The sequence below is a fragment of the Nilaparvata lugens genome, chromosome 7 (assembly GCF_014356525.2).
Source record: "Nilaparvata lugens isolate BPH chromosome 7, ASM1435652v1, whole genome shotgun sequence".
NCBI lineage: Eukaryota > Metazoa > Arthropoda > Insecta > Hemiptera > Delphacidae > Nilaparvata > Nilaparvata lugens.
Genome location: NC_052510.1, coordinates 16,665,285 through 16,693,219, shown reverse-complemented (window position 1 = coordinate 16,693,219; position 27,935 = coordinate 16,665,285). Strand labels below are relative to the sequence as shown.

At 33.9% G+C, this 27,935-nt stretch overlaps 1 protein-coding gene across 5 annotated transcripts in view; it reads right to left on the bottom strand.

The window, feature by feature from the left end:
- Positions 1 to 292: 292 nt before the first annotated feature.
- Positions 293 to 27,935, bottom strand: part of LOC111051300 — a 58,425-nt gene continuing 30,782 nt past the window's right edge. The window contains exons 1-6 of one of the 5 annotated variants that reach the window (XM_022337780.2): positions 18,653 to 18,838; positions 14,625 to 15,959; positions 8,032 to 8,220; positions 4,657 to 4,891; positions 2,933 to 3,226; positions 293 to 1,581 (exon numbers count right to left, since the gene is read on the bottom strand). In XM_022337780.2, coding sequence (XP_022193472.1) covers positions 1,367 to 1,581; positions 2,933 to 3,226; positions 4,657 to 4,891; positions 8,032 to 8,220; positions 14,625 to 15,056 — 1,365 coding nt within the window. In that variant the 5' untranslated portion in view covers positions 15,057 to 15,959; positions 18,653 to 18,838 and the 3' untranslated portion in view covers positions 293 to 1,366. Of the gene's footprint in view, positions 1,582 to 2,932; positions 3,227 to 4,656; positions 4,892 to 8,031; positions 8,221 to 14,624; positions 15,960 to 16,462; positions 16,538 to 18,652; positions 18,839 to 27,935 lie in introns of those variants that run through there. The other 4 variants (XM_022337783.2, XM_039432192.1, XM_022337781.2 and 1 more) reach the window with 4 other exon arrangements.

Sequence of the window (27,935 nt, the reverse complement as noted above, 5' to 3'; positions counted from 1 at the left end):
TATTCAATCATTCATATACGAGTAGTTCCTTCCGCGTCCACTTAGCATGTAGCGCAGCGCTAGTGTCGAATTGTAGGAATAGATGAGACTTCCTACAATGCTACAAGCCTTCTTATGTTGCAAAACCTTACTGCTCCGTATCTTTCAATTCCGTATTTTCTATAATATTTTGATAGGTATTCGCATGCTCCTATAACCTATAGATACACTATGAAGACATTATTATTATTATTCTGTATCAAAGTGTAGGAACTTCCTCACTTCCTACATGGAGGAATCGCCCTAGATAATCACATAATTTTAATTGCAAGTATACTCCCATTGGTTCAGCAGAATCACAGAATTATAGCTATGAGTAGGCTTCTATGGCTTCTCAGCATCATAGTCATATTATCAAAAAAATCAAAAACGAGTATGTTTCTATGTCTGTCACTATCATGATATCAGCAGTATCACAAAATTAAGTGGCGAATTTTCATTTTATCTATCGCCTCTCAATGAGTCAGGTTCATATGCACCATTCACGTTTAGACTCAATCTACGATTATATGAAGTTACGGTAACGTTTATTATAATGTGTTTCATTCTGGGTTTAACCAACAGCTGATCTATCTCTGTTTAAATTGAGATGGTGCACATGGTCCTTGACCTTATGGTATCATCAGTATAATCTTGGAGAAAAGATAGTATAAGATAATAATGATGCCTAGCTGGATCAGTTCTGGGAGTTTTCAGGTCGCACCTGATCAATTTCAGAGCCTCTGACATGACTTAACAACTAGTTTTCAGGCAGCCGGGACCAACAACTTAACGTGTCCATCCAAAACACGGGAGTGGCCCGAGGAAAATATCTTGCGCAGGCCGGGATTCAAACCCGGGTCTCTGGTTTACAAAATCAGCTTCTAAACCACATGAATATGCCTACTAAGTGTAAAGTTAAGTAACCTTATACTATCTTTTCTGTATGGTATGTTAACTGAGTTGAGTGGTGACTATGTTTCTGTTGCTTCTCAGCGTCATGGTTGTCATGAGAAAAAGTCGACTGTCCTTAGCATAGATACACCATACATTATTATTTTTGGATGTACGATTTTTTGCCGTCCTTATAAGTTCTATTAGATTGAACCAAGGTACCTAGAACACTAATTACATTGTATTCTAATTACATTGGATTGAACATAACTTGACAAAAATTATGATGTGATCATGTGTTTGTCAAGTTTCATTCGATCTGGTAGAATCTATAAGATCGACAAGATATCGTCATTTCAAAAAATCGATGTGAGTAACTGGCTTTACGCCGCTGGAATATCAATGTTGTTCTTGTGACTAAACTATGAGTAGAATGTGAATGAGAGAGAGGAGATTAGAAGACAGCAGTGGTGCGATAGAGACCGGTGTAGCCGCACAGCCGGGCCCTGAGGGCTGGAATGAGCACTGCCGCCGCAGTCAGGTCTTGCATGAAGTTGGAGCACTCGACCAGCAGCAGGTACAGCTTGTCGCCGCTGCCCAGCGACTTGTGCAGTGTGATGCGTCGCAGACCCACTGACTTCGGCAGGTAGCGGTAGATCATGCGAGCGCCTGTCAAATCAAATCAAATCGTTATTATTGTCATAAACAAACATTGATTGCATGGACAAAAGTCAATTAAACATAATTATTCATATAGAACATACACAAAATATACATAAATTCACATAATCTTGAAACAGACCAGAGTTAAAGCAATTGAGAACAATAATATTATGGATAGGCATTGCAGTTCAACATTTCTTCAACCGAGTAAAATGCTCTTTCCTTCAACCATTTCGTTACTATAGACTTGAATCTTCTACTGTTCATATTTCTAACTTCAGATGATAGAGCATTGAACATTTTTACACCTGAATAGCTGTTCATAAATAGTACATTCTCTGCGTCCTAGCAAGTCTGACCCGACACGAATCTATCCGACCACCAGATCTTGTGTTATATTCATTAATTTCTCTTCTTAAATTGAAAATACTAAGGTTATCTTTCACAAACATTCCAAAATGAAAATACAAGGAAGAGTTAACACACCACTAGCTGAAAACACAGGTTTATAAGATTCCCTCATGCCCAAATTAAATATTGTGCGTAGTACTCTTTTCTGACAAAGAAAAACATCTTTCGCACCACAAGAATTACCCCATAACAGAGTTTCATATTGCAGATGGGAGTTGAAAAAAGCATAAGAACTGATACAATATTTTAACCTCTTCAATAAAAATGAATCAATGTTTTATTGAAATTATTTGAATAAAAGACTTTTCTGATGTGTTCTTGTGGCATTTAATCACCAATTTAACAGACTTTTGTGCAGCGGAGCCTCAAAACAATAAGATAATCAATGTTGTATCAACGCTTTTCAAAATCAGTCACCCGAATGAACCATGCAAGCGAGATCAGTAAACACCACACTGTTAAGCATGATTGTATGATTAGCTAATTCAAGATGGTTATCTCCCACTTTATGACAACCCGGCTTCGAAGAAATTTCATCCAGAATCACTTGAAAGGCGAACGCACATAATGGAACCCTACTTTTAAAATCACCTTCATATCATAGTTAATACAACAATGCTTGTATTGATGAATTACCAGTTCAGTAGAGCTCCAGTACAGTAGGATTGTCTCACTGATATCATTATCATAATTTTATATTCAAACCCTACTGCAGCAGATGTGATCCAACAATGTTTGTATTGATGAGTTACCAGTCCAGTTAAGATCCAGTACAGTATTATCATAAATTCATATTGAAATGCTTGCTAGGAAATCCTAAGCCAGGAGTTGCCACTGATAGGATTGTCTCACTCATAGGCCTATTATAATTTCATATTGAAACCCTACTTTTACATCCACCATCAGAGCTGATGCAACAATGTTTGTATTGATGGGTTGAGCTCACCAGTCCAGTAGAGCCAGTTCTTCTCGAACTTCTCGCCGTCGTCGCCCTCGAAGACCTTGTAGACGGAGATGATGAATCCGGTGGCCTTGGTGTGCGGCCGCTTGCTCTGCGTGTCCAAGGGAGGTCGGGCGATGGTGGCCACCTCCTGGAACAGGTCGAAGGTGTGCGCCGCCGTGTACTTGAAGCTGCGCGGGTCGAACTTCTTCAGCGACGCCGCGCGACACTCGTCGAAGAACGAACGCGGGTCCGTCTGGCTCTTGTTGATCACGTAGTACGAGATGAACGGAAATTCCGCTGCAATCGAAATCAAAGAAAAAAGATTTATGATTAACTAGCTTTGATTAGTGATAACTTAGTGGCTTGTTACGAGATGAACGGGAATTCGGTTGCAATAAAAACCAATAAAATATTGATGATATTAAAACACTTCACTTATATGGGCTACTTTTGTACAAATATATAAAAACAATATAAAAACTTGTAGTGCCCTTTATTATTGAAAACTTAAGAATATTTCAACGACTAGTTTCGACCATAACTTAGGTTATTTTCAAGTTAAAATAATTGAATTTTCAAGTTAATTTTTTTTAAAAGTGACAATGAACAATAAATGAACAATCAAACAATATGAATTTTTACAAGGAACAAATAAATTTTAATTTGAGTTAGTCATCTCCTTAGCTCGAGAAAATGGCAACTTAAAGTTTCATAAAAATGCTAATGGAAAATGGTAACTTGAGTTTATTTTGCGTTGGGAGCGGGTAAATTTCAAAGAATAAATTGAGATGAACCTATTATACAGTGTTATCCGCTCGTTGGGCAAGACATCCTACTAGAGCTTGATAGATCTGTGACACTGACATCAATACTTAGATTCTACTCTACTATACAGAGTGTTTGAAAAAGAACTCCCAAGTTTTAGGTTTACATTAATTTAATGTGTAAATTAATGGAAAACTTCATCAACAAGTACATACAATGAAAGAGAGAACCTTCAAGTTCTGTTTAACATCAGTACACTTCAACATGGGATCCATTTGTTGCCTTGCACACGTCGAGATGATATTCAAGCTATGTATTCACCAATATATCAGGTGTAACTGTCCAACCACCGTGACGATTCTTTCCCGTAAATGGTTTATGTCTCGGATTTTTCCACTGTACACAAGATTTTTTATGTTTCCCTAAAAGAAAATGTCCAGAGGGGTTTAGTCCGGGCTTCCTGGTGGCCAAGCAATTGGGCGAGCTCTCCCTATCCACCTTCCCGGAAAGCGAGTGTCAACTGAAGGAACTGTTCCCTGGTGCCGTCTTAAGGTCAAGCAGCTTTGCCAACTGCAGGGGGGGGGGGGTAAAACTTGGACAGTTGCTGAATCAAACACCACAAACTAGAATAGTGTCACTTTTTACAAATTCTATGACACATCAAAACTAGGGAGTTCTTTTTCAAACACTCTGTACTTAGATTCATCTATATTATACAAAACACTGATTCTAAAACTTAGCTCTGAATAGGGTATACGGTACCTAGGTATTGAAGAAATGCAATTTTATAGAGCTATATTATTTCATTTTATTATGTCATCATCCCTCCTATAATATTAACCCCACTCATGTAGGCATATTTTCAACGTCATCATCCCTCCTCTAATATTACCCCCACACATGCATATAGGCATATTTTCAAAATTATAAAATCCCAGAAAACTCAGTGAAAGTTGACTAACCGTTCTTCTCGAGATTGGCCAATAGCATACCCTCAGTGGCCGACTTGGCAGACCCGACTTCGCTGAGCAGATCGCAGGCGGCCGACTTCTGCTTGACCAATGGCATGGCGAGTGGCGACTCGAGGATCGGCTCAATCGGTTCCATTTGGGTCATCAGGTGGATCAACACGCACAGCTTCGGATCATCCACCTCTAGCACGCTCAGCACGCTAGGCTTCGCCTCGGCCAGGGGTAGCTACAACAAATGTGTTTATATTCATTGAAAAACTGTAATATTCTAAAACCTTTTTTCAGAAAATATTTGTGACATGGAAATGCGACAGTTTTTATTGGATCAATTCCAATTGGAATAATATTCTATTAAGAACTTTCTATTCTGAAAACCTTTGCGACATGGAAATGCAACGGTTTTTATTTAAATAAAATATTCTAGACCCAATTTTCCGGAAAATCTTTGCGAATATAGCCTACCGTTGAATAACTTAATTGAATTGAAACAATTATCTGGAACCGTTTTTCTGAAAATCTTTGCTACATGGAAAAATGTTACAGTTTTTATTGAGATAAAATATTCTAGAACTATTTTCTCCGGAAAATCTTTGAGAATATTTTGTTGAATAATTTAATTGATTTGAATAATTGCCTATTGATGGTGGAGTAGGATGCAAGGTCTTTTTTGTCACACAAAGGTAAAGAAACCCTCTATGATTGCTCTAAGAGTTTGAGAATTCTTATGGAAAATGTTGAGACAGTTTTGGTTGCTCCATTCGACAAGTTTTTGCGGGCTTGCAGATTACAAAGTTGAAGGATTCTTTTTGAAGAATTCAAATAGTCTGCTACTTGTTATATGACTACCAAAATCAGATAAGGTAGCCTAAAAAGAATACAATCTAATAAGATATAATCACATTAGTTATGTACATAATCAACACAGATTCAACCAAAAAAACCTGATCAAACTCAAGATATTAAGAATAAGTCTATGTATTTAATTCCAATTAGGGCTCAACAAGGAATAACTGATAGAATTTATATATTTTTTCATGTGTACGAGTTTATTTCTTTTTCAATTTTATTTTTCTGTAGCCCAAGTAAAATATATTGTTCTCAATATGAATATATATTGTTCTATACAATATAATTATTGTAAAGGCTACACTTTAAAACTACTCTCAAATTGAAAGCTTACACACTACTGTTCTAATTGCTATGGCTGGGAAAAGATAAAAAAAACTTTATGTGAAAAGTATGGAATGATTCATTTGAATTCTTCATCAAAATGATAGATAAATTTATAAATAAATAATAAGAGTAAGTTACGGTATTCCATGTAGACCTAGAATTTATTGACATTGAAATGGGTTGGAGCAGCCTGCGCTTATCTTCTTACCGTTTCCATGATAATTTGAGAACAATATATTTTTTAATTATAAGAAATGACAGTGGATGTTTGGAAACTTCACTATTTTGTCTTTTCTTCCTTTTTTAGTTCAATCCTACCTTTGCAACTACTGTATTGAAATAATCTCCATTTTTATATAACAGTGTACGATATTTATAAAAAACAATTCTTATAATTTGTGCTTGTATTAATAAATAATTGTAAACAACTATATAGCCCCACCCAATAGGATCCCCTGATATGATCCCCAATCACACCCACCATCAAATTACCTTTGTGTATGAGATATTAAGCCGTTCTCGGAGTTTTCACCCACTCTGTATGTTCGTGATTTCTCTTCAAGTTTCTCTGTGTTCCTCCATCTCCCTCTCTTAATTGAATTTGTAAAGAATTCAACCAACATAATTTCCAGTTTTCTCTAAGATATTCATGATACTTCGTCTTAGTTACTTCCACCCTGTAACCAACCTTTAGTGCCGGTTACACAAAAGCCGGTTAAATTTTAATCAGCTTTTGTGCAACCGGTGGCCATTGTCCTCATTAATATTTTTGGTAAATCTATAATCAATTTGTTAGACACTTTTAGAGTTGACACCTGTACGGTGGATAGTTGTTTCTCTCCTGTGGTTAAAATCTTCATTTGTAGGTAAGCCTTTAGTTTAAACCTACAGGTAAAACAACTGTGAACAAGTTAAACGAGGTTCACCTTGGTTTACATTTGTTTACTATAGATAAACGCTATAATTGTAGTGTATGTAGTAAGTTAACCTGTAGTTAAAACCTATACAGGTAAAACAACTGTTAACAAGGTGAAAAAGGTTCACCTAGGTTTACAGTGTTTACTATAGGTAAACCTGTAGTTGTAGTGTAGTAAACTTAAAATTAATAAAACAATATTGGAAAAGAAAAGAGATAAACAATATTGGAACTTGAAGTACCCTCTATTATCTAAAATATTACAACGACTAGTTTCGACCATAACTTAGGTCATTTTCAAGTTGAAATGTGGAAAATAAATAAACAAGTAGATACTATTTTAATAAGAACATTTATGCTTATTTTCATATGATTAATTTATTATTTCTTATTAATAATTTTTTTGGTTGAAGTTATTGAATTTAAATTTATTCACTTTTAATTTTATCAAAAATAGGATTATTATTAAGTCAAATTGAATTATAGGCCTATATGTATTATATTATTCTTATTTAATTTTGCAGTTTTAAAGGTATAAAATTCTTCTAAATGCAATTTATTCCTTTCATTAGCAATGCTTAATATTTCCATATTAGAATTTATATCGATATAACTATGATTAGTATCAATTAAATGCTCAGCAAAAACGATTTTTGAGTAGTATTTTTTTTATTTTAAAACCTGAATATGTTCATTGAACCTTTTTTGAAAACATGTACGTGTCTGACCAATGTAAAATTTTTCACAATTACTACATTCCAGTTTATAAACGCCTATTTTTTTATTAGAAATCTTCTTTGTTAGTTCAAATAAGCCATTATTTGTTGTTTTGTATCCTACATAAAATTTATTTTTTGTGAAAGTCTTCCTAATTGCCTTATTGAGAATAGTGTTGTATGGAACACAAATATATTCTTTATTATCTGAATTTTTATCAGTTTGTGGATTAATTTGTTTATATTTTTGCTTATATATCATCTTATCAATAATAATTTTGGTATCATATCCATTTGTTATTGTAAAATGTTTTATAATTTTCACTTCTTATTCATAATTTTCTTTTGACAAAGGAATATTTATTTTTTGTAGTAAACTTGTAGCCTATTTGAAATCTGTAGAACAAACCTGTACTTGTTCGCTCAAAATACGGTTTGAGCTGACAACTTGTTAACTGTAATATTAGTCACACAATTTAATCATTGAATGATAACAATTGAATAATTTGATGATATTGCGACTGAAAGTCAGAAAATAGATAAAATTGGGACTAGGCTGACCGGCACTCCAGCGGGCAGGAATCGGTCGACGCTGGCGACGGGGATGATGAAGCAGTCTCGGTCGAGGGTGGCCAGGGTGAGGGGTTCCGCGCGGGGCACCTGCTGCAGGCTGATGGAGGGGGTTGTGCTTCCCCCCATGGCGCCCCCTCCTCCTCCTCCTGTTCTCGACTGCCCGTTGTTGAAGCTCACCTAGTCAACAACATGTCTCTCAACGTTCTCATTAAATTTGTCAACTCCAAATTCTACAAAATTATGACAAACATTGTCAACTGATTTCATCCATCAACAGATTCAAACGCAAGATGATATTTAAATTTCTCAATTTGGTATTCTAGTTTTTTCTAATACCCACCTCGGGATTACCAACTTATATTGTTTCTTGGATAGAGAAAAATAGCCTTTTTTCTAAGAAAATCACAAATTGTATCAAATAACCCTTGAAACAAATCACCCCGTTTATACCAGTACCGTACAAAAATGGGAACTACAGTTGAGGTTGTCAGAGCATAGGCTCATCTTGTCAACTAAAGGTTTCTGCTGGTTTTGATTAAATTTATCAACAAAATAAATTTTACAATTTTTCTCTTACAAATTACATTATAAATACTACACACGATATTTCTAATTCAATATGTAAATGGAATCCATAGGTACTTTTTCAATGTGAGGAATGAAGTTTGTTTACTCTACGACTGGAGCGCTTTCAAGTCTCATGAAATCACCTGTCACTGAGTTATAAACGTAAAACTATGCATTTTCTAATGTTTAGCTCTGTGGCAGTGATCGATGGAGATTGTTCGGTAGAATTTGTTAAGAAAACATGTGCGTACGTCACCACTGTTGGAAATGAGTTTATGGAAATTAGAAAAAACGTAATTATTGTACTGTATAATAATTGTTTCATACATGAAAATAATTGTCTGCACGCTTGTATAAAAGTAAATAAAACTAAGTTTTATTACACACAAGTCTTGTGTGTGTACAGTGATTTATACATTGTAGTTTGGAATGAATCAAAGAATGACTAAATAAAAAGCATTCGAAAAGTAAATGAATAAAAAAAGATATTGTTCATGGCTTAGGTGCATAGATGGCTTTTTCAATATGTCATTTACAAGAGACAAACTCATCTGTGTGAGAATCTAGTTTTAAAAAGGGATACAATAATAGCGTGTAGGCCTGCCTAATTTTACATTGCAGTTTTAAATGAATCAAGGAATTACAGTTTAAAGTTTATAAAAAAAACATTGCTGAGTACGAGTAAATGAATGAAAACAGATATTGCTCATTACATAGGTCTATTATTATATAGGTGCCTAGATTTTTTTCATCTGTGTGAAATATGCAATATTATTGTTTCTATATATTCATCTTATTGTTTAGAAATTCCACTAATTTATATTCCTATGTCTCAATTATTACAAATGATAATAATATCTATTTAATAGTAGAATTGTAGAGTATACATATCAATTTCTGTGTTTTTCGGTGCTTTTCCATGATGAAAAACATGTAGAAAGAAAACAATTTTGAAGTATAGAAAACCAAATACCGTATAGTTTCAGTAGATAAGTTATTTTGAAATTAAAATTCGACCATATCATTGGTCCTATTGATTAATGCTATGGAGTAATAACTATGAAGTGGATATTAAAATTGATGTTTGTATTCTCAATGTTCAATAATTAAGTTTATACACTTTGCACTGTGAAAGTTTAAATTGAATGTGATTCACGTTCAAAATTGAAGATATTCTCAATTAAAAAATCTCTGAAACTGTGTCTTGCAATCCTGTCAGGTAAAATTGTTTATAATTTTCTGCTTGAATTGGATTTTAAATAATTTTACAATTTCAACTTCTTTTCAAAGAATATTTTAATTGTCCTATCTCACTACAAATTGAAGACATGGATAATTAAAAAATAAGAGTAAAACTAGTTTAAAATAAAAACATGAAATCTGTGTTTCATAAAAATATCCTCAAATAAAGAATTAATAAATTTTGAAATAAAAATGATATCCAAAAGTGAGATTAAATAACAATAATTATTATTGCATAGACAGTAATTTATTTTCATGTAGAGTAATGTTAATAATGAATAAAAGAGTGATTTCATTGAATATCACAATCGTAACTTATTTATACCTTGCTTCAAAATGAAAATACGATGGTGTATGAAATAATGCAACTTGATATAGTTTTGTACTAAGGGTAATACGTCTCCTACTGAATAAATTCCAGTCACGTTGCAGCATATTGTCTCGAAAAGAGGGGATTTTATCACCAGAATAAAAATTCGAAGCAAGGTCCACATTGAATGTAAATCGTCCGGCTATTCTCCCCTTCACAATGGAAAACTATGGAAATTATATGCTAATCTTAGCTTTATTTAGTTGGCGTTTCAACAGAAATATATTCAGGAAAAGGTGATTGTCCTAATTCTAGAATATATTTGGAATAAGCAGCGACATCAATAATGTAGTCAAGGTGCTCCTAATGTGCAATCCATTTACTTGGGAATAGAAACGGGTGGTAAAAACTAAAATTAGGTAAGTTGAATGAAATAAAGGCTAAGAATTACTGTCACAAAAAATACTATTCTCATCTTTCATCTCGACTTAGTCTTCTTAAAAATTAGAATTTCAATGAAATTATTAGGCTTCAAAAGAAATATAAATTTTATTCTATATTTTGTGAATATTTGAAGTTTGGTTTTTGTTTTAACGGAAGTTTTATTATCAATTTATCTAAATTTGAAATTCTTTGTTTTATTCTGATTCATAGTTTCAGATTGAAGATTTGGTGTTGAAATTGAAGTGAACATAACCTACATAATATTTGGACGATTTGTGACAAAATCAGGAAATTGAAGAAGTTTTGGGCAATAGCCTGTTTTTTCTTTTCCGACTATTGTATTGTTCGCTCTATCTAATAAATGAATAAATAAATAAATGAATAAAGCTGTAAAACTGTAGTTCAAATTTTTCTTTTTTGTACTTTGTACTTTTCATGAGCTGATAATTTGTAAAGACTACTTTGCTGATTACTAACATTCATTATGTAAATCATTTCGACGATCACTGTTCATTCTAATAATGAATATAACCATGTTCACAATAATAATAATAAATAAGAAGCTTTCATGAATCATAAAAAATATCGCAATATTCTCAGCAGTTTCTAAAGTTATGCCAAAGAATTGTGATACCGAATACTCAACTGTGAATCACATGAGCAGTTTTGATTTGCTAAGTGGCCTATTAATCTTTCGGGGAATGAATTTGCTAAGAATTTATTAATTAGCAACAAATAATAATATCAAGAAAGATCATCATTGTAGTTTTGTAATTCACACTATAAAGTTCTCGTCTACAATAATAATTGTTTGGATTTTCAGTAATACATATCGAACTGATGATATATGAAATAATGACTTATTCTGAGTAGTAGAATCGATAACTTCATTGTTTAGATTATTTCTATTGAATGCTTGAGCTAACAATGTACGAAAAATGTTCTAAGCATAGAAGTGATTCATTTTTATATAAAAAATTTGTTTTGAGAAGTCGGAAAAATATTTTTTGAAGATTTTGTCTGAAATTCATTTTTATTCTCAACTAATAAGGCCTGACAAAATTCTCATTAATTTCAAAACTAGTTGCGTTTCTACTTGAATACAATGAATAATCTCAAGGCGTCAATGATACACCCAGAAGAAACGTTAATAAAAAACTGAGCATCTCTCTTGTAATAATAATTGATGTTTGAAGAAGCTGAAAAACGGATTTTCAATTTTGAGTTTTGAGGATGATATTTATGAAGAATATCCTTACCAAGGAAAACATAATAACTTTTTATTGTTCTTTGATTCTACCCTGAATCATCTCAAGTGAAAATAATAGTAGGCCTAAGCTTATTTTACATCCAATAATAGATGATCATGAAAATTGAAATTAACAGAGTAGTTTGACGATTTTTGTGAAACCTTGATTACATGTGAATTTCAATATCATGGAATATGAAGAATGTTATTGTTGAAAAACAAACGATTATCACAAAACAACTCTTGAAATTATTCCGGGTCCATCTAATTTGGAATTGAAAACAGGGACGGCTTAGCGACCAGGAATTTCCGTCGTATAATGAGTGAAATTTCAATCACAGATCAGTATTTGTTCTTTTTCAGTATTGGGAGTCTCACTTCACTAGCATGCCAATCTGTTTCTTGGATAAAAACTCACAAATGAAAGGAGTAGAGAACCACAACTCATTTTAGGGAGTTAGTTTTCATGCAAACTGTTTTTGGAAAAAGGATATCGATGAAATAAAAATATTTTTGACATATTTTCACAACTGGTAGATAAGCCAACATTTGTGCAAGTATGAGCACTACTGGAGAAATATTTCCTGAAGCAAAGAGAAATCCCAACATTAATAATATGAATAAACTGTTGTAATTTTGGAAATAGGGTAATGTAATGAAATGTTGACCAATGGGGAACTTTCACAGAGACTAAAACCATGCAAATGGAAAAATCAATAAAGGAACGCATGAATTGTAAACCAGCAATTTACATGCAAATTCCTCCCGAAAACTGACTTATGAAAATAAAATAAAATTTACACATAAAGCTGTGTCGTAGCCAGCTAAAAAATCAAAATCGCACACAAAAAATGTTAAAAACTCAAAAAGGTGGGCATCACATTATTTTTAGTCTGTATAGTGTAACTTATATATTGCTTGAATTCGAATACCTAATGAATTTCATACAGACATTGATGACAGTGCTTCTCAAATTTACACAAAGTATCTTCCAGAAGATGAAATTTGAATTTTTTCTTTCGTAGCTTTTGTTCTACTCATTTTCTTGCAAAACTGAATGCGACAATACAATAAACGTTTTCAATAAATGATATTTTCTCAATAATCACTTGCTTTCTCATTTGGACTCAAATAAAGTGAATACATTTTCACTAGTGACTCAAGGTTACGAATCAAAGAACAATAATATGAATTTGAATAATTTTCTGGATAATACAAGTACCGTATTCATTTTAGTTATGAGTTCTTTATATTTTTAGCTTCAAGAAAGCTAATTCTCAAAACTTTTCTGAATCACACTCACCCTTAATTCTGAAAGGAGGATGGAAAATCTGTGACTTGTATTTTCAATTATAATACTTGAATGATATTTAGAAGACTTATTCATTGTATTTGTATCACGATCTCAAGTTGATTTTATCATGCCAGCTTATTTCCAAATTTACTTGTCTGATACAATACACCATACAATATCGTATTGAAGAAATCTACGATTTTTCTTGCACAAGTTTTGACTTATCTACCATGGATTTATTTATAATAGGTACTTGAAATAATATAGTACCTATATTTGTTGAATTTCGCTCTACTAATGTGAGATATCATGGGAATTGAGCAGTTGCAGAATTATAAGAGATGCTTGTTGAATAGAAGATAATCAATTTTCCTATGATCTTGAACTTGTATAATGAAAAGAAATATTGTAAAATTTGATACTGTACCAAATCAATTTCTTGCAAAGATAAAAAACAAAACAAAAGGAATATTTGTCTTCCTGTTACCGTACTTGGAAACAGTGTCATATTTTGAAACCCTTTCTTTCTCAGACAAAAATTATAATTTAGACATACGAGCGTAATATCTAGTGTGATCTGCAGTCACGTATATAAAGTGTTTTCTGATGTACAGTATGAGACCTTTATTTTTTTTAGTCTGATCTATATTTTTATGGTCATTTTCTGATCTCTATCTGGATAATAACAATAATAATAAATTGATATCACAGTAGCCTATAGCGTGCAAGCTGTGCTAGATGGGAAGGGGGTGTGCTAGGGTATTATTGTTTGCAATTTGACAGGAAGTAAGCTAAAAATGAGTGCAGTGGTTTTCAAAGGTAGTAGTGGTGGTGGTGGGGGGGTTTCAAAGGGTTGTGTTTCATGATAGATGCTGAGTGGGGGGAGGGTATCGAACGATAAAAATATGAATTTTATTATTAAGATACTTTAATTCATTGGAAAGTTGATTATCGGTAGCTATGTTTGATTATGTTTATTCGCAGCTTAAAATCCATCTAAAAATGTATAATTCACAACTTTTCTTACATCACATTGTTGGCACGAGACATGATTTTTTCAAAATTCAATTAAAATCAGAAAATTAGAACATGATAAGATTTGATTTTGTACCTACAAACCGCAAGTAGCTTGGTCCAGTAAAACGTTTACAATGAGAGACATCAGTACCATATTGCAGAAGTGCTCTAGTATATAATGACAAACAATGGATAAATTAGATTGGTGAATAAATTATTCCATAAAACCATAGAGAAAAGATAACATGCTATATTTTCTCTATGATGAAATACAGTATTATTGGAATGGAGAATCTGAAATGTATTTAAATGTATTTTATAATTTTCATTATATATTATAATGGGCTATTCAGTTTGATTTTATTGTGAACGAGTCGATACCCATCCCTGGTAGTTTGGTGAGTCAGAGGGAGGAGGAGGTAAGGTGCAAATATAGTGAGTGAGTGAGAGAGACAGACCTGCCTGCTAGGAGTGAGTTGTCCGCCGTTGGAGGCGGGAGGGGCGGCCGGATATTCAGTTGTCCGTCCTCCGGACGGTTTCCGTTTGCCACCCCCGACCGCCCACTTCATAAGAGTGACCGAGGGCCGCTTGGCCGCCGCCCCCAGGCCTCCCAGAACACCGCCTCCGCCTCCGTACCGTTCCGGGTCGCTCTCGCCGTCCGAATCCTGCAACCCCAAATTAGACGGACTGAAGAAGATGTGAGTACGCACTGTGTGGTAGCCAGAGTCCTCCATGGACGAGTAGCCGCCTCCACCGCCCCCCATCGGGTCCCGGGTGCGTTTGCCGTGTACCCCTTTGCCGCCCCCGCGACGGCCCGCCCCCTTGCCGAACCTGTCCTTGCTGCCTCCACCGCCATCCGAGTGGAAGTTCTTCCTGATCAGGATGTTCATTTTAATACTGTTAATCCGCCTCCGAAATAATCACTCGGAAAAGAATAACTCACTAGACATCTAGTGTGGTTACTCTCCATAGAAACACAAATAAGTAGGCCTACTGGTTATTTGTGTCATCACTTTCACTCTCAAAAATTCATCACTTGAAATAAGTTTTTTCAGCAAGGAGGATCTCCAAAAAAATTGAGTCCTTATAATAAAATACCAAAAGTACTACGGAGAATACTGCTTATTTGTGTCATCACTTCCACTTTGTCTCAGTTAAATCACCTATGCTCCTTATGATATCTAGTAGACGCCTGTCCTGTGTATGACTACCGATACTCAAGGATGGTTGATATATTCTCCACAATTTATCTACAATATTTAAGATCTGAGGATTTGTCCTGAATATTGTTCTCTTGAACAGAATAAAAATTCATGAATACTCCATGAATGGTACATTCTTCACAGCTCGATTAGTATAAAATACAATATGAAAGACCACAAGGAATGACTAGACTGTTCTAGACTGAAGTACTCGACAAGTAGTAATTAATGATGTGAGTGATCTATGATGCATCTTGCTTCGTGTCAACACATGCATTCACTCTCCAAGATCAACTTGGAATAACTTTTTCTTTTTGGGATCATGTGTGATTAGGTGAAAGTTCTGCATTGCAAGAGGGAGGCACTAATGGAAGCACAAAGTATACTCCTTATTCAGAAATATTATTTTGGTAGATGCACTAGGTTTATTGCAACAACTGCACACATTCACTGTCAATTACAATCTAATCACAGCCTATACGAACATAAAATTGCGATGAACTGGAGCTTCACTATTTTCGAAAATCCAATATTGGATCAAATTCGATTGTTTTCCCATTGTAGTTTCATCATAATGTTTTTGTTGGTTGCCTGTGAAAATGTGGATGGATGGTATTGATATTCGATGATTTAATAAAAGTTTCCTACTGAAAATAATTTTGAGTAATTCCGAACGCCTAACAAATAGTACTGGAAAGTGGGAATACTAGAATTGACCAAAAAACTGAAACTGAATAGCTTGTGATATCGAGTATGTGTATCGAGTGAAATGCAAGTCAAAATCTCAATATGAATTTCCAAAATCAATTGTTAATTTATGAGGTTAGTCTCATGTATATCAATACCGTAGTCTAACGTTTTGTAGAGAGCACCAGTTTTCTATTATTAAATTGGATGAATCAAAATTATTATGGGCTTAAACCATTATCATTATAATGAGTAGGGAGCTGCTTATTTCTCAATGAATTCATGTTTTGATTCATGAATAATATCTAATTAACTAGGACTTTGATTCTTTGAATGAGGACAGATTGCAACTGGATAGATTTCATATGAGAAACTGTTTATATTGAGAACATTGGAAGCAGACCAACCAAAAATGTATCATCTAAATGTGACCCGAAAAAGTTTAGCCTATTCCAAGAGTCGAACTATGTTCTCCGAACTTAGAAACTTAGAGACTGAGGACTTCGCAATAAGATATTCTGATTTTCGGTGTTTTTGGAGGGGGAGCCTAACGATCTCGCGTCTCTTCTTCAAAAGTGAACTTCGGAACGTATCTTTTACGGCAGCTGTTGCCAATATCAATAAAATTCTAAGCTATACTGACTATACGCTCAAAGCACTGTGAAATACGTTCCTTCTAAAATTGAAATTTCTTCTTTGAACATGTCACTGGTAATAGAATAGTATAATAGTATTGTAGGTACTTCAAAGGAGATAGCCTTCATATTCCTTTGCTGTAACATCTTAATTATTTTTAAATGTTCCATTCAATAATATTATGTATTCCTCTCAAGCTCTGGTAATAATTATTTGTCAGTTTGAATATACTAAACACGTTTTTCGATAAAATCGGATTTGATGTCGATGAATTGTTCACAAATTTGATAGTTCTAAATTGTTAAGATGTCACGTAGATTACTATTTATCATGAAATTTCCAGCTCCGCGGTAAAACCTTGATGAAGTAATTAATATAAGTTCAGATTCAAAGATGAGTAGAATAATTTTCAGATTTTATTAGAATAATTTCGAGAGATAACCAAATTTGTGAAGCTCTTTCTAGAATCCTGCTATTCTATTAACTCTATAACGTTTTGGAAAATTAAATAGTTAGAATTAATAAATGTCTTGTAGATGCTTTTTGTTTGGGAAAAATGAATAAACTATTTTAGGAAACTTTTGATGTATCAATCATCCACATACAAGCATCAATGGAGAATAGAAATGTAATTTCCATTTATTATACTTGTAATAAGAATATGGATTGATTTTATTTTAAATGTTTGTCAATAAAAATAAATCAATTTAAATAAATTCAAGTAGATGAATAAATGAATTTGATTGCTTAAAGTATTGAGAAAAATGGTTTGGATGAGTTATGTGCTTCATTATTTTCAGGTCTCAGAATCTTCATGAATTAAGAAATACGAGTACTTTCAAGTATGACTTCATCAAGAATATTTTTCAGTTCAAGAAGCATTCAAAATTCAATTACAATACTAAACTTGTTTGGAGATTCTTCTAAAAAGGCTAAGACTTTATTGGAATGAATGAATGGCTTTCTATAGTAATAATACTCATTACTCATGAGCTATAAACTAGAAAACCATAAAACTCTGCAAATCAATACCATAGAGAAACAATAGCGTAAGTAGATATCCCATGGTATAGGGTGTTTATGTCGCAACTTTTACTGTTATCTCAAGTCGATTACTATCGATTATTGTAGATTTTTACTGTTTCGGCCGGGTGAGAGTGTATGAACGGCACAATATGAGAGACTACCAGCGTCACACAGGTTTTTGGGAAAGAAATACGTGGACTATCGGCTTGAGATAATAGTAAAAGTTGCGACATAAACGCCCTATACCATGGGATATCTACTTACGCTATTGTTTCTCTATGATATTGATTTGCAGAATTTTATGGTTTTCTAGTTTATAGCTCATGAGTGATGAGTATAATAATAGTATTATAGTTGCGACATAAACGCCCTATACCATGGGATATCTACTCAAGCTATTGTTTCTCTATGTCAATACTGAGTATTTTAATGAGAAGTATGTGGTTTAGCATTGAATATTCTGTTGCCAGAATCAATAGATAGGCAATAATCCCTCAAGATCTTCTTTATCATTATTAGATGGACAATTTCCGTAATTGTTGAAATCTTAGGAGGGCTAGTATTCCACAGGAAGTCTGTTTGTTCTGCTCCTCTTGTGTTTTGTGAACTAATAAATAATAGAAACGATATTAATATTATCATCATGAGGCAGATAATATCTGATGGAATGTTCAGTGAACAATATTTATGGGGTTGAAGTATTATATGCATGAGCTCTCTAATAACACAATCAACTACTAGTATTCCCAGAATTCGTCGATATAACACTTTTATCAGAATTTAGATGATATATGCAGATAATATCTGATTGAATGTTCGGTGAACAATATTTATGGTGTTGGAGTATCATGAACACGCTTATAACTCAATCAATTAGTAGGCTACTCCCAGAACTCGTCGATGTGACACTTTAAACAGAATGTTGCAATTCTCACCAACGATGTGACAAGGTTACACTGTACACTAGAAACTAATAAGCGAAACGATGTTGTAACAATTGAGAACAGTGTTGAAGAAGTCACAACGATAATTTTTCGCGGCACTTCCGACCGAAAATAAAAACACGAGTCTTGGCCCAAGTCTGCTACTCAACTGGCAACAGAGAGGCTACTAGCGGAATTACTGTGCAGATGACAGTTGGGTCGCGATACATTGCGGGTGATGGTGATAGCTCCAAGGTTTTTGTCATCTTTTCTGTTTAGAAGAGGGAGAAAAAAGAGTTTCATTTTTGTCTCATTTTCTGTGAGACAGAAAATGGATTTGGATGGAATAGGGATTGCGAAGGGAGATAGAATTGAAAGGGGAATGAGAAGGGATAGAAATTGGGATGAACTTGAAGAGATAATTGATTGAGATGGTATTCTGTTGAGAGAGAGTAAGAACAGAATGAGAAGGATAATAAATTATATTAATAGAGAGAGAAAGGAGAGGATTGAGAGGAGGTAGGAATCGTGGAGTAAGAGGGGATGAGAATAAAAGTGAGGAGTACAGAAATTCAGCAGAGAAAGAGAAAAGTAGATCAAAAGAGTATGGGGATTTTGAGAGAATGAGCGGGAGAGCGCAAAAATATATGAAGTAGAAATTGAAATTAGAATGTAGGTGGATGAAGAAAAGAGAATGCAATAGATCAGGAATGCCTAAAGATTTGAAAAAGTAAAATAAAAAGGGGATAAAAATTGTGTATGGTGAGAAAAACATATCGAGAAGAGTAAGAAAGAGTTAAAATTTTTGTGGAAAATGGAAATGAATGAAGAGGAAACGAAATTTATATGTGAGGAGGAGGTAGAGAACGATGAAGATTGAGAGAAAGAAAAAAACAAGGGATGAATATGAAAAAGAAACAAGAGACCAGGAATAGAGAGGGAGAGGGAGAGAGAGATAGTAAGTACAAGGAGATGAAATTGAGAGAGGTCCAAAATAATATCATCCAACGAAAATTTCTTACCCAGAGAGAGATCTCAAACGATACAAAATTGAACAATATAAATAGCATCACAAACTTTTTGGCTTCGATCTACATTGTTGATACAGATCGCCTTCACTTGAAAACAAATGTGCATCAAAATTCTTAATTGTTAATTACTCTGATACAGTAAATTGTTTTTTACTGAATATACTGTATATTGTTTTGGTCTGCTTCACTTGGATTGAAAGTTAGGGAATTGTTGAATCCCTTATTCTCCTCACTAATAAAACCGTTGATTCAATTCAGATTAGTTAAGGGAATTGAGAATTGCAAAGATTCTAAGTTGAGAATTCATTCCAAGGGATTGAGTTTTTCAATTTCCATTAGCCGGTCACATTGTACTGGGGCGGATACCGATAGAAAGGACATCTCTGGTGGGAGGGATATCCGTTATATGAGGCAAGTAATTAAAAGTTTGTATCACTCATCAGATTTATTCGGGTCACCTGAGCTTTGAAACATTGTTACGAACTTTAAAAAAATTGGTCGATTTCCAAGGGGATTAGATTGTTGTCACTCATGGAAATGTGTATGAATGAAATGATATGTCCTATTAAACGTGTTAAGAGCTTTCAAATTGATATAGGATCAACTGACTTAACATTTTTTCTACCATTTACACATCTGATAATATTCTCCTTGCACTTTCCTCTCCCAATTCCACCACTTCTCATTGAGGTTTGAGTTTTCTTCATTGCTCTCTAAATATTTCTTTAGCCTATGAATTTCATTATTCGTATCATAAGCATATTAGTTCACGATCACCTAATCTAATTTTTTGAAGTTTAGGGTAATTCCACAAATCGCTTGAAATAAAATATATTCTCAGTGAACAATAAAGCTAGTAAAACTAAATAATACTGTACTTTCACTGTGTATAGTATTTCTAGATTTGATGTAGTATTAATAAGCGTGTTATTAATATTAAACATTCTATTATCTCCACAAGTACAATCAAAAACCGACTTCAGCCAAGAAGAAGAAAATGTGATTTTTTGGTGGGCATTTGAATACAAATCCATCACGTTATCTATTAGTACCATTTCAATCGGTGTAATTGATTTATTACAATTAATATCTACTAATTCCCTCTTCAAAGTTCATTTATATAACTCTTTCTGATGAGTGATCACTTCATCAATTCTGCAATACATTATTCTCATTTTCGACACTTTGTTTACATTAACTTATCCACTCATTGTAGGCCTAGCTTCAAATAGCTACTTTTTCCACACACTTCTCCTGGAACGCAATTACTTCTTAATTTTCGACGTCAACAATTTTAATCTTTCATTTTCGACGTCAAAATTTCTATCTTTACTCTGTGGAATTATGAAATTCTGATTGCTATTATCATTCGCTCAGAAAAAAGAATTATTTCATAAGTAAATAAGTCGTACAGAGAACCTCCTTTGAACCGACCTATTTATCTTCCATAATGCAATAAGGAGTTTTCATCGCTCTCTGCTATTTCTTAGATGAAATTCTTACGACTGGAGGCTAGAGACACGTATGCACATTCATGCATAAAACACATGAGAATGTGTAACGAGCATAAGTACTTCACTAACTGTCGTCTTTTGTATCTTGCAGAGCTTCCTTTCAACTGAATAGCAAGAAGCGCATCTACTAAAACCTCGTCGCAAAATTTGGGACAATTTTTTACTGCTGAAAGCTCTTTCCCTGTCGCCAGCAGTATCAGTCCGACTATAAAAAGAATATGAACATTCTTAAATATACTGAGAATATATAGAGCTGTTCTATTTTTCAAATCACCGGGCTCTACGATTTTAAATTTACGAACGCTAGAAATTAAACGTGGATATAATGTAGAATGTCTATAATTTTCCTTGCATATTAATGATGATTATTTGATGTTATTCACTCAAAAATGAAAAAAAAATCCCATACCAAATGGAAATTCAGTTTCTTCTGTTTGAAGCCAATGACTATCATCATAGACTATGTAAACGATTAAATCAGTGCTACCATTGGATTTACATCAATGTCAATTATTGATCTCTTACGCTTGAATCACTGTATAAATCAATGATCTTTTGACCAGATTATAGGCGTTCGTATAAACATGATCGATCCTTTGAAATTCCGACTGAATTTCGATACAGATCAATTTTGGATCCGTTTTCATCTTTGCCTGTAGACAATTTCCTATCAGAAGCCTGCATGATTTTGATCTATATGTTATAACATGACTCTTGTACACCTCGGTTCTGTTGAGTTTTCATCAATTTCCATAATTTTATATGGCTATACACAACTTCTTACAAAAAACTTTGCTTGACCTACATCATGACTTCATATTACTCTAGTACATCATGTACTATCGTTGATCTATCATTGTCAAGTTGTAAAAGGTATAACCTATTATAAATTTCAATAGAATATATAGATTCGCTGATAATATGCACAAATTGTCAACTATATAGTGATAGTTTAGAATGACAAGTTTCCTGATCCTCTCAGTTACCAAATTACTGATAAGGCAACTTCTCTGAACATCTCTGTTACCTACGAAGGATTGTGATGTATCAATCATATTATATTGATCGTTAAATTTATATACTCAGGGAATTTACGTCAGGGACTCCCCACCAATAAAAACCATACACATATTATTATTATCATTATTATTGATCGTACAATAATTTCTTCCAGGTAATGTCGATCAATAAAATATTATTCATAAGATTGTGGTCAACAACTTCTAGTTACAAACCGACTCATTTAAATATTTGTAGTTTTCGTATATTTTTACAGTTTCCACGCCCATAGCATCTCACACCTTCCCGCTGTTATGTTTTCATTTTTCATGTTATGTTACATGAAAATGATTACATGTTATGTTATGTCATGTTACAGTTTTCATTTTCTCTCATATTATACTCTTTCCTCTTTTACGCCACTATTTTTATATTTTCTCCTTCTTCATCAGCCTGGCTATCTACTTTGAAGATCTATTTCGGTTTGAAAACACGCAGGCGTATCCCACTCATTTTCAGCTGTCTGATAATATTCTCGAAACTCACCGACTTCTGTCAACTTCCTGATTCTTTATGACTTCCATTCACATTTTATTCTGTGCTCTCATAATCCCGCTTCCCGCACTCCGGCTATTTATATCCATCACTGAGTCATCCCAGCTTATAAAAAGAACTTTATGAGCAATTGCTTCGGAATATTATGTCTGCAAATCTAAGCCCATGAACGAGTGATATGACTTATGGCTATGTTTAATATTGTTGAATATATTGTTTGTACAAAAAGTAGGACTTACTATACGGTTCTATGAAAGCAGTACTAGAAAAAAAGGATTTACCAGATAGAAAAAGTCATCAAGACTTATATTATGATCATAGTTGGATCAATAAATGGATCGCAAAAATAATGGTTTGATTTATAAATTTGATTGAATGATCTCTATTTTTTATTGAAAAGCTTTAATCACCAACAATAAGCGGTTGAGGAATAAATTGATTAACAATATCACCAATCCATACTCATTATCTGGAATTGATACAGTAGATCATCGTGGATTTCCTCTTGAAGGAAATTCTGATTTGAAACAGGGAATGTTCTTCGAGAGAAGAGGTGGAGTTTTCAAGCTGAAATTTAAGGCGTGGTTTTGTTTGAGTAGGCGTTTCTAAAAAATGTTGAGCAACCAATAGCAAGCCTCAACCTTTGAAGGATCGATCAATCAAAGACGAGAAAGAAACTCCCGTTCATTCATTGAGTAAAGCTGCTATTCTAGTTCCAGTTCGATATTGAAGATTTGGTGATGATGATTATTATTTAGAATCAAAAATTGTTTCATCACTCAAGTTTAATATTATAACATCACGACTTAGACTTTTTGGAAATCGAAGTTGATAGAATCATAATACAAGTGTTATAGATAGATTACAGATTACTGTGTGCTATAGATTACTCATGATTTGTAGCGTTGAATGCTTAGGAGGTTAATCCAACTTTATTCCATGTTTGAAATTCTTCGAATATCAAAGCTTTCTATCTCTTAGTGAGAGATGTGTAGAGTTGAGTATTCAAAAATAAATATTGATCTCAATAAAAAAAAATCTGGTGTGGCGCACTCACACAACTTTCCTTGCCGTTATGAAAATTCATCACCTGACGCTAGTGTACACGCGAATCTCAAGTCTACTATTCAAAGATCCAAGCCAGCTGGTGACAGGACAATAACGCTGGAGACACACGAAGTCTGCTATCTTTTCATAGTGAATGATTCAATAGAATCAACAGTTGCCAACAATTTGCAATTGAAATAATAACATTTTCTCGAATTTCGAGCTTATTTTGAATTTTAGGTGAAAATGTTACTGAACATTAATAGTAGAGATTTTCATGCTCAATCTTTTCCACTTGAAATTTTTTGTTCAAATTGTATCTGAAGCCTGATAATTGGGAATCTGAAACCAAACTTTGGATAGATGGGGCGGAGCTCTTGGAATTTTTACAGATATGAGACTTGTGGCAGTTGATTGAGCTTATCAATGACTATTTCTGGTATAAATTTGATCAAAATCGTTGGAGCCGTTTTTGAGAAAATCGCGGAAAACCCTCTTTTTGACAACATTTTCGCCATTTTAGCCGCCATCTTGGATTGCATTTGATCGAAATTGTTCGTGTCGGATACTTATAGTGTAAGGACCTTAAGTTCCAAATTTCAAGTCATTCCGTTAATTGGGAGATGAGATATCGTGTACACAGACGCACATACACTCATACACACACACACACACACACACACACACACACACACACACACACACACACACACACACACACACACACACACACCAATACCCAAAAACCACTTTTTTGGACTCAGGGGACCTTGAAACGTATAGAAATTTACAAATTGGGGTACCTTAATTTTTTTGGAAAGCAATACTTTCCTTACCTATGGTAATAGGGCAAGGAAAGTAAAAATTGTAGCCTATATAAAGTGACATGACATCCGTAACATGAATAATCGAGCAAGAAACATCTGAAATGACCATGGCCGTACTACAAGTGGAAAGAGAGAAGGAACAAGAAGAAACGCTGAGAAAGCAACAGAGAGAAAAAGAAGAAAGGGAAAAGTAGAGAATTTATGAGAATGGGCTCTCATAAAATGATGGGATTTACGTGGCCACCAAAGTAAGTATTGTATCCTATAAAATCAATGCTGTATTATTAAAAATACCGTCCCAGACAGAGCAATACATATTCGATACATAACTCGTTTTCAGTTAGTCCAACTAAGGGAATGTTGAGCGCTATGGATATTTTCCAACTCTAATTTATAATAGAGCAGTTTTCTTGTCAGTAAATGTTGACTTCTTCCTCAATGACCGTGAAAAATTCAGACCCGAAACAATAATTTGTTTGGATATGTTTGACAAGGTGTTAGAAACGTTGGCAGACGCTCTATTTATTTTGGTTTGTTCTGGTTTCATCTGGATAGAGAAAAGCTGAAAGCTACTACATTCACTTACAATATAGTGTTCAAATACTACTGAATAGTGTCTACAATCGAGTTGGAAATATCAAATATCAGTATAGAAATATCTGTTAAAATGTATTTCTATTCTCGATTCTTCATTGTTCAACACACCTGTTCTTTTTGCAACGCTTGCATAAATTTGAAAACTCGCACTCAGAAAGTACAAAGTTCTGTTGAGCGAGAAAAGTAGGTTGGCAATAAATTCCGAGCATTTCTAGCAGCTATTTTGCCAACAGTTAATGATGGAAAAAAGTTGAACAGTCATTTATCATGTGGAGGATGAAGAGCCAAGAATGTGCTCTCTGATTAGAAAGTTATATCTGCCGTTCTTGAGGCCAAGAAACTTGAAAACGTCTGATACAACAAAGGTTTATTACATTTTCAAGTAGTATATATTGATGAAGTTGATCCTCATTCATTTCAAAATTGAAATGTAGGCCTTTTAAGAAATTTGTTTTTGGATAATCTAAGCTGGCAATGTATTTTCCAGTATTAAATCAATCTAGTGCACTCTTGATTTGTCGTAGGAGTAGAGTAGCGAAAAAATCTTCAACTTGGAATTCAGTACTCAATTCGTGCAATTTCCTGCACAATGAAATCAACTTCCAAGTCTGTATGAAGTAAGCATCTAGTAGTTATAAGTTAGTATATTGATGAAGCATCCGTTTCAATTCCTTTTGAATTCCAGTTGATTGGAATATTGTTCGATTTAGAAGAGAATTTTACAAAACATATAATATTTACTGGGTTTACCATGTTCTGTAACTTATAATTAGACTGGATCATTGCTAGGTTCCGAAAGGAATTTGACTGCCTATGTGTCTATACCTGGTCAATAAACTATCGATTCGTCAAACATGTTCTCAGGCTTTAGGCCCCTTCACCAAAATATACCTCACAAAAGTCCTTTCCACCAGACGAACGTTTTCAAATGTTGAGTTATAAACACGCAATACCAGCGATAAAGTCGCCGGGCCCAGGGAATAAGAAAGAACACATTGCGACAAAACAGGGAACAGGGACAGTCGGTGGATGTTGTACGAGTTTAAATCGTAGATTAAATCTGAATCCAGGACAAAGCCCTGGCTCGTAGAAATGGCCAAACTTTGAGAGCACACAAGTGACGATTACGTTATAACAGCCTGCTCACTGCCAGAACTTCGTTTTAGTGGGTTCACAATAAACAGCCATTAAAACTGCGTTGAAAGCTTCTCACTATTTGCAGCTTTGCTATGATAATTAGCTATAGGAAAAAGGCTGAGTGATCCCATTTATCATCGGGTCTTCGCTATTGTTCAACTTTTTTGTTTATGTGTGAGTTGTAATAATTGGGAGGGAATTAAACCCTTTTCTGTTTATATTAATAGTGCTTTGTCAATTGATTCAATCAATTGTATTTGAATAATTTGGCAACCTTACTTTACTCTTCAGATCATATCATCATCATATCATCATCGTCGTTGATATCGACGTTCCATCAGGTGTGAATAATTTTCGTGTAATTTGTAATTTTGCATTTTTTTGAGAGTATTCAAAGTGGTGTTTTTGTATTTTTTAATGTTATTATTCGATAATCAGATTCAATTCTTATCTTATCATTTACAGCTCTCAGCGATAGTTTGATATTTCGTTCATTTGTGATGGGTATTGATTGGGAATCCCATTACTTCATATGAATATTATGTGTGCTCTATTACTTTATCATGATTCATCTATTCATGAGTTATTGAATTCTGTAATGTGTAATGATGATCGTATTGAGCTGATATTTCCAAGACACGATGGCTTTTCTGTGTAGGCTTTGAGTCGTCTTATGATACAATATGATACCTATAATACAATAATAATAATGATACAAGTAAACGCAGGATCTACACGGTTATCAACTCCAATAATATTGGTATACTTCGAGTGAAGCTCGTTTGGAAGTTCATATCGATTTTGAAATGCTGCACTCAACACTTTATTGAACAGTGAGATCAACAATCGTTGAAAGATGCAAACTTATTGATCACAGTCACTGTTTATCCCCTAAATAGTCAATAGGGACAATATTGGAGACCTCTATTGAAGAGGATCCACAATGGGGTTGATAGTACTGTACATTGCCTGATCAGACACGCGATAAACATTCACAATACAGAATGTTTACATGCTGAAATCTCATGAATAGCCTACAACCACAGCTTTTTCCAGTTGTTTATGCAGCTATGCTGCAGCACGTAAAGGAGTGGCAATATGAAAACTATTCTATAGTTTCCAACTTTAGATATTCAAAGTACAACTTTAGATATATAATTGAAGAGACTTGAAATGTTGTCAATCTTCCACTTTATGTAGGACTGTCTCCAGTCTTAGTCAGTCGATGCCTGGGTTGACGAGATTGTTGCAAGGTGAGTGAATGAATTTCTACTTTTTTCATCAATGATGAAATACTATTTAGATACGTTTATTTGTTTTATTTTAGATGTATATTTTTCCTCATTCTGAAACAAATTTTCATCCTGAAACAAATTTTTATCCTGACTGACTGAGGACTGATGCTTTTCTTACGTTACTTTTGTTTTCTATTATACATGATTCAATGGATCAAAGTAGACTATATATTGTTCGAACCAAATGAGAAGGATATTTTCGATATTATCACATCACTATGCTATGCTCCACAAAATCAATGCACCTGTTCTTGAAGGAAACACTCAACAGCTGTTCCAAGAAAACAAAAAGT